Source organism: Mobula hypostoma, chromosome 2 (genome assembly GCF_963921235.1).
Source record: "Mobula hypostoma chromosome 2, sMobHyp1.1, whole genome shotgun sequence".
NCBI lineage: Eukaryota > Metazoa > Chordata > Chondrichthyes > Myliobatiformes > Myliobatidae > Mobula > Mobula hypostoma.
In genome coordinates, this window is record NC_086098.1 from 77,400,509 (window position 1) to 77,413,351 (window position 12,843).

General features: G+C 42.2%; 1 protein-coding gene across 5 annotated transcripts in view; it reads left to right on the forward strand.

Annotated features, from left to right (window-relative positions):
• Positions 1–12,843, forward strand: part of LOC134341158 (CUB and sushi domain-containing protein 1-like) — a 2,430,601-nt gene that overhangs the window by 2,250,103 nt on the left and 167,655 nt on the right. For all 5 annotated transcript variants that reach the window (XM_063038952.1, XM_063038962.1, XM_063038968.1 and 2 more), the window contains 2 exons: positions 3,801–3,974; positions 5,822–5,995. In XM_063038952.1, coding sequence (XP_062895022.1) covers positions 3,801–3,974; positions 5,822–5,995 — 348 coding nt within the window. The remainder of the gene's footprint in view (positions 1–3,800; positions 3,975–5,821; positions 5,996–12,843) is intronic.

Below are 12,843 nucleotides of genomic sequence, written 5' to 3' on the forward strand. Positions count from 1 at the left end.
TGGTTTATTATTGCCACTTGTGCCAAGGTACAGTGAAAAATCTTGTCCATACAGGTACAGTAATTTTAAAAGCATCAGTGCATCGAGCTACTACCAAAGTAAAACAATAGCAAAATGTGGTCTGAGGTGTTACAGAATTAGAATCAGAATCACTATATATATATATAATAAAAAGTTAAATTAAATTAGTGCAAAAAGAGAAGGAAAATGAGGTAGTGTTCATGGATTTATTGTCCATTTAGAAATCTGATGGTAGAGGGGAAGAAGCTGTTCCTGAAATGTCAAGTGTGTGTCTTCAGGCTCCTTTACCTCTTCCTTAATGGTCACAATGAGAAGAGGGCAGGTCCTGACTGATGGGGCTTCTTAATGATGGATGCTGCCTTTTTGAGGCAATGTCTTTTAAAGACGTCTTCGATAAAGGGAGGCTAATGCCCATGATGGAGCTGGCTGAGTTGGCAACTTTCTGCTGCTTTGTCAAACCCTGTGCAGTGGCCCCTTCATATCAGACAATGATGTAAACAGTTAGAATGTTCTCCAGGGTACATCTGTAGAAATTTGTGAATGTCTTTAGTGACATACTAATTCTCTTCAAACTCCTCATGAAATAGTCACTGATGTGCTTTCTTTGTAATTGTGTCAATATGTTGGGTGCAGCATAGATCCTGTTACGTACCCCGTAACTGGGTTGCCAAACCAGCAGAAATGGATCACTCAGTTGGAGTCTGGATTACTAGAACTAAGAAAGTTTTATTAAAGAAACAAACAACACAGTACTCTAATCAAAAGGATAATAAATGCAACAGTTCAGCAATGATAAACACACATGCACACAGAATTAAGATAACAGGATCAATCAAGCTCTATCGTTGTCTAGGGGTAAATGACCAGTTTCAAAGTGACGCAAAGTTCAGTTCAATTTAGTTCAGTTCAGTTCGCAGTAATCGCTGCCATGAGAGATGGACAGTGGGGGGAAGGAGAGAGAGAGCAAAAACGAATGAATATTCAAACAGCTTCCACACACAGACCTTCTCAGTCAGCTTTCGTGCGAGCCCTTTGTGATGTCATCTGAGGTCACCGACCGTGACCCCTCCGTTTCCAGATACGATCGTTTCTCTGCGGTGAACCCGGCACCCAGGCAAGGGTGGACACACACCAGGTTCCCGCCGATCGTGCCTTTCCACCCTGTGCGTCTATGGCCTGGTCCCGCAACCGGCCTTCCAAAACTTCCCACCGACTTGTGAGAGACGCACCGCTTCCAGGGTCTCGTTACCTCGGGTCGTCGTGTGTGTCCTGCCTTAGCGAACCCGTCCCTTTTTATCCCCCTGCTGGGGTATCGCCTGTCCATCACTTCAAACAGTTCAGGGTTCAAAGGGGGAGCCGATCTTGACAGCTCTCTCCTTCCGTTACTCTCTCCCGTCCCTTCATTAACATCTCCAAATGCTGCTCCATTGTTTTCCTTATCTCTCTCGCTCCTGAAGTCAGGTGGCAGACCAACTGCTGATCCCACTGGTGCCAGCCCAGGACAGCTAACATCTTAATCTATGTGTATTCTCGTCACAATCCTCAGAGATACTAATGCCCAAGATCTTAAAACTGCTCACCCTTTCCACTTCTAATCCCTCAGTGAGGACTGGTGTGTGCTCCTTCGACTTCACCTTCCTGAAGTCTACAATCAATTCCCTGGTGTTACTGATGTTGAGAGCAAGGTTGTTGCTGCGGCTTTTTGACCACTGGTAGGATTGTCATCTATCTGAACCAGATGGGAACCTCTGACTGCAGCAGTGAGAGATTGAACACGTCCTTGAACACTCTTGCTAGTTGACTAGTACATGCTTTCAGAGCCATACTCGGGGCCTGATGCATTGTGAAGGTTCACCCTCTTGAAAGATATTCTGATGTTGACCTCTGAGACAGAGGTCACAGGATCACCAGATGCTGCAGGGATTTGGACTGTTGTAGGTTTATTTTTCCTTACAAGATGTGCATAAAGGGATTGAGCTTATCTGGAAGGAAGCATCACAGCCACTTCTGATACTAGGTTTTGCTTTGTATGAAGTAATGGCCTGCAAACACTGCCAAAGAGATGTGCATCCAATTCCATCTATAACCTCAATCAGAATATTTTTTTCACCCTTAAAATAGCCTAGACTTCTCGAACCATTCTGGATCACTGGTATTGAATGCCACTGATCTAGCCCTCAGCAGACTATGAATCTTCTGGTTCATCAATTGATTTTTTTATTAGATATATCTGGTCTGTTCTCAAAGGCACACATTCATCCTCATAGGACTTGATGAAGTCGGTGACAACTGTAATGTATTCATTCAGATTCTAAGATGAAATCCATAAATATTGACCATTCCACTGACACAAAGCAGTCTTGTAAGTGGTCTTTCGCCTCCCTTGACTATATCTTCTTGTTCAACACCATTGGTTCTGCAGTTTTTAGCCTCTGCCTGTATGCTAGAAGTAGAAGTACAGCCATATGATTGAATTTTCTAAAGTGTGGGTGTGGGATGGCATAGTAAGCATTTTTGATAGTGGTCTAACAGTGATCAAGTGTTTTGGCTCCTCTGGTTCCATATATTTGGTTACAGAGAAAGTGCAGTGCAGGCAGACAACATAGTGAAAGACCATGATGAGGTAGATTGTGAAGTCAAGAGTCCATCCTATCGTACAAAAAGACCGTGATCTTACAACTGCAGGATAGAAGCTATCTTTGAGCCAGACTTTTGCAACTTCTACCCAATGGGAGAGGTGAGAAGAGTGAATGTCTGGGATGAAAGGTGACTTCTATTATGCAGGCTGATATGTTGAGACAGCGAGAGGTTCTGTGTTTTTCACATTTTTATAAACCTGGGAAGAGTATTATTTGATCATTTCTTGACATCTAATCGAAGTACAAGTCAAAGGTGTAACGCAACTTTCTAACTTTGTGTGGAGATGCCACTACTTAAGGCGATACAGGGAATTCAGACCTGTGATCAGATAATTCAGACCTGTGTACCTACGTTTTAAATATATCGAGGATAACATTACCATGGAAGACATCCATTCTTCAAAACTCCAACAAGGACTGCTGGGACTTGAGGACCTGAGTTATAGGGAAAGGTTAAAAAGTGAGGACTTTATTCCCTAGAGTGTAACAGAATGAGAGGAGGTTTGATAGAGGTGTGCAAATTATGAATGGTATAGATAGGGGAAATGCAGACAGGCTTTGTCCAATGAAGTTGGGTGGGTCTAAAGCTAGAGGTCACAGGTTTAGGGTGAAAGATGAAATATTTAAGGAGAACATGAGGGGGAATGTCTTTACTCAGAAGGTTTTCCGAGAGTGGAATGAGCTGCCAGTGGAAGTGATGGGTGCAGGTTCAATTTCAACATTTAAGAGAAATTTGGGTAAGTACATGGATGGGAGGGTTATGGAGGACGATGGTCCAGGTGTAGGTCAATGGGACCAAGCAGAGTAACAGTTCACCATGAACTAAATGGGTCAAAGAATCTGTTACTGTGCTGCAGGGTTCTACGATTCTATAGTTCTAACATATAAAAGATGTTTGGATAAGTACGTGAATGAGAGGGGTAGAAGGACTATGGTCTGGTGCAGGTCGATGGAACTGGGTAGAAGACCAGACCAATACAGACTAGATGGGCCATCAGACATGCTTCTGTGTTGTAGTGCTCCATGTTTAAGTCTCTTGAAGATGAATCCGTAGTTGACTAAACTTGCTCTAATGATGATTCATGCCTGTATTTGTTGAAGTGCTAGCAATGTCTTCATCTCTGCTTCCTTTTACTCTAGCTGGCCACTGTGGCTCCCCAGATCCCATCGTAAATGGTCATATCAGTGGAGATGGTTTTAGCTATCGTGATACCGTTGTCTATCAGTGCAATCCAGGTTTCCGTCTTGTTGGCTCCTCTGTAAGAATTTGTCAGCAGGCCCATAAATGGTCAGGACAGCCAGCAGTCTGTGTCCGTAAGTATCCTTCCTTTGGTGGGCTACTTGCTACCTCTTTGGGAGACAATGTCCACATTTAAAAACTTGGTTGTTAAGTCTTCCTGTCTTTTTGCATTCAGTTGAGTTTACAATTGTTTGGGAGATTTGGTAAGGGTATATCCAATTATGATGTGTATATATAGCGTAAATGCAAGCAAGCTTCTTCCACTAAGTTTGAGTAAGACTAGAACTAGAGATTATGGGTTAAGGGAGAAAGATGAAGTATATAAGGGCAATATGAGAGAGAACTTCTTCACTCAGGACAGTGAGAGTGTGGAATGAGCTGCCAGTGGAAGTGGTGGATGTAGGTTTGATTTCAGCATTTAAGAGAAATTTGCATAACTACAAGGAAAGGAGGGGTAGGAAGGGGAATGGTCTAGGTCTAGATTAATAGTTTGGCATGGACTAGATGGGCCGATAGGCCTGTTGCTGTGAGGTTGAGTTATATGATTTTATAATAAGTGAATCAATAATGCTTATACTTGCCTGCAACATAGTCTTCATCCTCAGAAAACACAATGGCCAGAGAAATGACTGGGTGAGGTTGACACGTCTTGAGCCAATAGGCTGTAAAGTAAATGTAATTTGAATTGGTAATTAGACCAAGTTAGTCACTCAAAATTCCAGTCTATTCGTTTCTGGTGCAAGTAAACACTCAGTTGCCTGTAGCTAATAATATCCTCCACATTACTGAGGGTAAGGTCAGATGAATTGTATAATGAAAGACCATTTGAAAATTCATCTCATCATACAGACTCCCAATTTCAAATTGAAATTAAAATGTGATTGCCAAGAATAAAATTATATTATTGCCATCACGTGCCAAGGTAGAGTGAGAAACTTTGTTTTGCAAGCAGTCTATGCAGATCACTTCACCGTATCAGTGCATTGAGATAGTACAGGGGAAAACCAATAGCAGAATGGAGAATAACTTGTTACACTTACAGAGAAAGTGCATTGAAGGCACTCAACAAAGTGCAAAGCTATAACGAGGTTGATTGTGAGGTCAGGAGTCTATCTTATCTATCTTATCATACAAGGGAACAGTTCAATAGCAGGGTAGAAGTTGTCCTTAAGCCTGGTGGTACATGTTTTCAGGCCACTGGGTATTTTCTGCCCAATAGGAGTAGGCAGAAGAGAGAATGTCTAGGCTGGGCAAATGCTTGATAATGTTGGCTACTTTACTGAGACAGTGAGAAGTATAGACAGAGTCCATGGAGGGGAAGCTTTTTTCCATGAGCTGTGTGTAGCACTCTGCAGTCACGTGCAATGCAGTTGTCATACTGAACTCTGAAACAACTGGATAGGATGCTTTCTCATGTGCATCTATAAAAATTGGTGAGGGTCAATGGGAACGTGTTGAAATTCTTTAGCCTCTTGAGGCAGTAGAGGTGCTGGTGAGCTTTCTACATCATGGCATCTACATAGTTTTACAATGTTCACTCCTCTGAAGGAATAAAAACATTTTGAAAACAAAATCTCTTAAGGTTTAAAGCATCTGACAAAGGATTAACACTATCTACCTCAAATCTGGTGGAGGAATGGGGGTGGGGCGAACAGCATGGCAGGGTAGCGTTTAGCTTAATGGTATTACAGCACCAGTGATACAGGATCAATTTCCGCTGCTGTCCGTAAGACGTTTGTACATTCTCCTCATGACCACGTGGGTTTTCTCTGGGCGTTCTGGTTTCCTCACACATTTCAAAGATGTATGGGTTGTAGGTCAATTGGGCAACATGAACTCATTGGGCTGGAAGGATCTGTTTACATGCTGTATCTATAGATTAAATTAATAAAATAAAAATTAAACATTAAATTTGTTTCAGCCATCACTTGTGGTCATCCAGGGAATCCAGTTCATGGAAAAACCAATGGCAGCCAGTTCAATCTCAATGATGTTGTCAACTTTACCTGCAACAAGGGATATTCACTAAGAGGTGCATTGAGAGCTCAGTGCAGAGCGAATGGTCAGTGGAGCAGCCCATTACCAACCTGTCAAGGTAAGAATGGTCTCTGCATATTTTCTCACATGTATTCTAATATAAGAGGATTCAGAAGTCACTTTATTAAGTACACCTGTTTTAAGGCATCCATTAGTCTTGCGAGACCATGGATCTGCGCCTGGAAAGTCTTCACTCTCCTGGGCGCGGGCCTGGGCAAGGTTGTATGGAAGACCAGCGGTTGCCCATGCTGCAAGTCTCCCCTCTCCATGACACCAATGTTGTCCAAGGGAAGGGCACTAGGACCCATACAGCTTGGCACCAGTGTCGTCGCAGAGCGATGTCTGATTAAGTGCCTTGCTCAAGGACACAACACATTCCCTCGGCTGGGGCTTGAACTCACGACCTTCAGGCAGCTAGTCCAATGCCTTAACCACTTGGCCGCATGCTCACACCCACCTGTACATCACCTCAATAATGCAGATATCTAATCACACAATTATGTGCCAACAACTCAATGCATAAACGTATGCTGACATGGTCAAGAGGTTAAGTAGTTGTTCAGGCTAAGTATCAGAATGGGGAAGAAATATGATCCAAGTGACTTTGATCATGGAATGATTGTTGGTGCTAAATAGGGTGATTCGAGTATCTCAAGCTGTTGACCTCCTGGGATTTTCATGCACAACAGTCTCTAGAGTTTATAGAGAAGAGTATGTGCACTGCTTATAATGTCACTGGTGTTTAGGGCAGCATTGAATGTCCCCTTCCTCTGACTGTCCATCAGACAGATATAGAAGGACTCTTCACTGCTGTTTTCATAACAATTATTTTTTACCATTCAGGGTCGCTAGCCCTGAGCTGAATCCCGAGACTGGAGAACCAGTGGACTATTCTTAGTCTGGCCTCTACCCTTTGATCTGTTTAGCATAGGTGATCCTACCAAGAACTAAATCACAAGGTCTTTATTCCAGCCAACATAGCTCTCCAAGTCACTGAGGCATGCAAGCCTCCGAACTACGACAAGGTTGTGGTCCTCTTGGAGGATAGAGAATGGTGCAGAAAAACAAAAACATCCAGTGAGTGGCAATTCTGTGATGAAAATACCGTGTTAATGAGAGAGGAATGTACAACATTTCAAAATGCATTTCTGGTGGTATTTAAGTCAGTACTGTAAGCAAGAGCGGGCTTGGTTAATGTCTATAAATAAGAAAGAATCTCACACAGAATTTGTATTGTACACAAGAAAAAAAGATTTATTGATGAATATACCAATAAGACTGAAAAAGTGCAGAGAAAATCTGCAATGATGTTGCTGGGACTTGAGGACCTAATTATAGGAAAGGTTAAATAGGTTAGGACTTTATTCACTGAAGCATGGAAGAATGAGAGCGACTTGAATGAGGCATCCAAAATTATGAGGGGTAGAGACTGAGTGAGATTAGAACTAAAAGTGATGGGTTAAGGGTGAAAGGTGAAATTTTTAAGGGGACATGATGGGGAACTTGTTCACACAGTTTGTTGCAAGTGGAAGTGGTGGATGCAGGAGAGAAACACAAGAGAAATTTGGCTAAGTAGATGGATGAGATTTGTATGGAGAATAATGATCCAGGTGAGCAGAATAATAGTTTGACATGCACTAGATGGACCAAAGGGTCTGCTTTTGTACTGTAGTTCTCCATGATTCCATGACAAGGGAAAAAGACTTTAATGAAAAAGGAGAAAACAGTTTTAATCAAAACCAGTCAGGTGATTTTGATAAATCAAAGTTCAAAGTAAAATTCCCTTGTCAGCCACGGTCGCCCTGTCCTCTTTTTAGAATACTCTTCATCCTTGCGATGTATCTATCCTACGCCTTCCAAGTTGCTCCCAGAAAGTCCACCATTGCTGTTCTGCATTCATCCCTGCTAGTGTCAATTCCAATCAACTGGTCAGCTCCTCTCTCATACCTCGGTATTACCCTTTACACCACTGTAATACTGATACATCTGACTTCAGCTTCTCCCTCTCAAATTGCAGAGTGAATTCTATCATTACCTCTTAAGGGTTCTGTTACGTTAAGATCCCCAATCAAATCTGGTTCATTACACAATACCTATCCCAGAACTACCTTTCCCTTGGTGTTCTCAACCACAAGCTGCTCTATAAAATTATCTAATAGGCATTTTATTAATTCCCTCTCTTGCTATCCAGCACCAACCTCATTTTCCCAACTACCTGCATATTGAAATACCCCATGACTATAGTAACATTGTTCTATAACATATCTTTTCTATTTCCCATTGTAATTTATATCTCATATTTTGGCTACTGTTTCAGAGCCTGTACATAATTCCCACCAGGGTCTTTTTACCCTTGCAGCTGCTTATCTCTACCCACAAGGATTCTCAAGTCAAGTCACGTTTTGTTGTCATTTCAACCAGAACTGCTGGTACAGAACATAGTAAAACTGAGAAAACATTTTCCAGGACCATGGTGCTACATGAAACAATACAAAAACTACACTGAGCTACGTAAGAAAAAACACAAAAACTACACTAGACTACAAACCTATCCAGGACTGCATAAAGTCACAAAACAGTGCAGGCACTACAATAAATAATAAACAAGACAGTAGGCACAGTAGAAGGTATAGTAGGTTGGTGTCAAGCCAGGTTCTGCATATTGAGGAGTCTGATGGCCTGGGGGAAGAAACTGTTACATTGCCTGGTCGTGAGAGCCTGAATGCTTCGACGCCTTTTGCCAGATGGCAGGAGGGAAAAGAGTTTATATGAGGGGTGCGTGGGGTCCTTCATAATGCTGTTTGCTTTGCGGATGCAGCATGTGGTGTAAATGTCTGTGATGGCGGGAAGAGAGACCCCGATGATCTTCTCAGCTGACCTCACTATCCGCTGCAGGGTCTTGCGACCCGAGGTGGTGCAATTTCCAAACCAGGCCGTGATGTAGCTGCTCAGGATGCTCACAATACAACCTCTGTAGAATGTGGTGAGGATGGAGGATGGGAGATGGACTTTCTCAACCTTCGCAGAAAGTAGAGACGCTGCTGGGCTTTCTTTGCTATGGAGCTGGTGTTGAGGGACCAGGTGAGATTCTTCACCAGATGAACACCAAGAAGTTTGGTGCTCTTAACGATCTCTACGGAGGAGTCGTCGATGTTCAGCGCAGAGTGGTCACTCTCTTCATCGGAGAATGGTTGTTCTACATCTTCTGATCCTATATTTTCTCTTTCTAAAGACGTTATTTCATTTTTTGACTAACAAAGCCAACCCACTCCTTCAGCCTACCTGCCTGTCCTTTTGATATAAAATAAGCTCCCAAATATGATCTTCTTTCAGCCACTACTCAGTGATGCTCACATCATCATCATACCTGCCAATCTCTAAATGCACTACAGGATCATCTACTGTGCCTTATTCCATAGACTGCATTTTGTTTGTGTTTTTAAGGTCAAAGATTATAACTACCTCTGAGGAGGAATTGCTGCATTTTCAGTTCAATTCATTCTCACTTTGGAGTGGTGGAAAGAATATTTTTATTCTACTTATCGAAGATAGAACATTGCAGCATAGTACAGCCACTTCAACCCACAATGTTGTGTCTAGCTTTTAACTTCCTTTTGATCAATCTAACCCTTCCCTTCTCCTTTTTCCTTTCATCCATGTGCCATCTAAAAATCTCTTAAATGTCCCTTATGTATTTGCCTCTACCACCACACCTGGCAGGACATTCCAAGCCCCCGCCAATCTGTGTATAAAAAAAACCTACCTCTGATATCCCCCTATACTTTCCTCCAATCACCTTAATATCCTCTCACAAGAGCCACTGGCACTCTGGGAAAAACGGTGCTGGCTGCTCGCTCTATCAGTACCTCATCAATTTGTATACTTCTAGCAAGTCATCTCTCAGCCTATCCTCATAAGACATGTTTTCTAATCCAGGCAGCATCCTGGTAAATCTCCTCTGCACCTTCTCTAAAGATTCCACATTATATAATGAGGCAACCAGAATGTGATCTGAGTAGAGTTTAATCAGGCTGCAACAATACCATGTGGCTCCTGAAGTCAATCCCCTGACTAAAGAAGGCCAACAAAAGGCGATTTATTTTTTAGAAAGGGTGCCTCCATCATTCAGTACACCCGTCACCCAGAACATGCCATCTTCTCGTTGCTACCATCAAAAACAAGGTACAGGAGCTTGAAGACATGCACTCAACTTTTTAGGAACAACTTCTCATTGTCCATTGGACAATTTATCAATGGACAATGAACCCGTGTATATAATCTCACTTTTTTTTTGCTTTCTTTTTGCGAGTATTACTTACTTTAATTATATATATGTATTCCATCTGAAAAGTTGTGTTTTTAATATGTATTGCAATGTACTGCAGCCGCAAAACATTATAATTTCACAACATATGGCAGTGATATTAAACCTGATTCTAATTCTGATTCGACTTAATCACCCTATCAAATTTCATGGCAACATAAAAGACTGCAGGGACATGGATCCTGAGATCCCACTGTTCCTCCACACTACAAAGATTGCTACCATTAACCTTGTACTCTGAGAACAAAACCACATACCACATGTTGATCTGTTTCTCTGCTAGTGACAGCAGTGCTCCCACATTCCCACTACTCCTTGAGGTGAGAATGGTAAGTTAGGCTCAGAAACATCCGAAAACCAAACAGAACCTCTTAATACAGATAACCTTGGTGAACCATAATGAAGTAAAACATCAAAATAATGCACTTTCGTTCATTCTACTCATAACACTAACAGCTCACTGGAGTTTAAAAGAGTGATGGGGGATCTCATTGAAACCTATCAAATATTGAAAGGCCTCGACAGAGTGGATGTGGAGAGGATATTTCCTGTACTTTATTGTCGCCAAACAATTGATGCTAGAACATACCATCATTACAGTAATATTTGATTCTGCACTTTGTGCTCCCTGGAGTACAAATCGATAGTAGATATTAAAAATTTAAATTATAAATCATAAATAGAAAATAGAAAACGGAAGGTAAGATAGTGCAAAAAAAACGACAGGCAGGTCCAGATATTTGGAGGGTACAGCCCAGATCCGCGTCAGGATCCGTTCAGCAGTCTTATCACAGTTGGAAAGAGGTTGTTCCCAAATCTGACCGTACGGGTCTTCAGGCTCCTGAGCATTCTCCGGGAGGGAAGAGGGACGAAAAGTGTGTTGGCTGGGTGGGTTGTGTCCTTGCTTATCTTGGCAGTACTGCTCCGACAGCGTGCGGTGTAAAGTGAGTCCAAGGACGGAAGATTGGTTCGTGTAATGTGCTGGGCTCTGTTCATGATCTTCTGCAGCTTCTTTCGGTCTTGGACAGGACAACATCCATACCAGGTTGTGATGCACCCTAGAAGAATGCTTTCTACGGTGCATCTATAAAAATTAGTGAGGGTTTTAGGGGACAGGCCAAATTTCTTTAGCTTTCTCAGGAAGTAAAGGTGCTGGTGGGCCTTCTTTGCAGTGGACTCTGCCCGGTTAGACCAAGTCAGGTCATTTGTGATATTGACTCAGAGGAACTTAAAGCTTTTGACCTGTTCCACTTGCGCACCACTGATGTAAATGGTGAGTTTACATCGGTGTTACTATAATAGGTGAGTCTGGGACCAAAGGACACAACCTCAGAAGAGACGGTCATCCATTTTGAATTGGAATGAGAAGGAATTTCTTTATCCAGAGAGTGGTGAATTTGTGGAATTCACTGCCACGGATGGTTGTGGTGGCTAAACCATTGGGTATATTTAAAGTGGAGGTTGACAGGCACTTAATTTGTAAGTGTGTCAAAGGTTATGGGAAGAAGGAAGAAGAATGAGGTTGAGAGAGTAACAGATCAGCTATGGTGGAATGGTGGAGCAGACCAGATGGACTGAATAGCCTAATTCTGCTCCTATGTCTTATGGCCTTAATGCTGAAGCGATGAAAATTGACATCATTGAGTGTGTGAGGCTGTTACACCAAATCCAATTGTTTACAAAAAAAATATCTTTTGCCACTGTAATAATGTTTGTTCACATCTCAAGTTAAGTTGGATATATGTGGTGTATAAAATAGAATTGACTTCACAGTCCAATGCACTTTCAAAATGCTGAACTTGGAGAGCTTTGATTAAAGTTATCTTAGGCGTGAAAGTTCCATGGCTGTCATACAAATATTGGAGTGAATTACATATTTGGCAGGTAGCTTGACTATCTTTTATGCATCAGCAAATAAGGAAGCCATGCGTGAGATGATAAAATATCAAATGTTTTGTGTATCGACCAACTAAATCAATACATTAAGCAGTTCATATGTGTTCTGTTTTATTGAGAAGTATCAATTTACACTCAGTGGTCACTTTATTAAGTACACCTGCTTGTTACTGCAAATATCTAATCAGCCAATTATGTAGCTGCAACTCAATGCATAAACATACAGACATGGTTAACAGGTCCAGCTGTTGTTCAGGTGTGATGACAAACCAAGTTATCAGACAATTGATGCTAATGAGAGAGATAAGGGAGACAATGGAGAAACGTCCAAAATGTTATTGAGAGAGGAGAGAGAGAGATAACGGAAAAGAAACACAATTCAGAATATTGACAGACCTGTTGCTTTGAACCTGAGCTGTTTGAAGTTTGATGGACAGGCGATACCCCAGCAGGGGGATAAAAAGAACAGGTTCACTAAGGCACGACACACCACGAGTTCACGAGATAACGAGACCATGGAAGAGCGGTGTGCCCCCACAAGTTGGTGAGAGTTTGGAGGTCCGGTTCGCAGGAACGGACCATAGACGCACAGGGTGCAAAAGTACGATCGGTGGGAACCTGGTGTGTGTGTCCGCCCTTGCCTGGGTGCCGGGTTCACCGTGGAAGAACGGTCGTATCCGGAACGG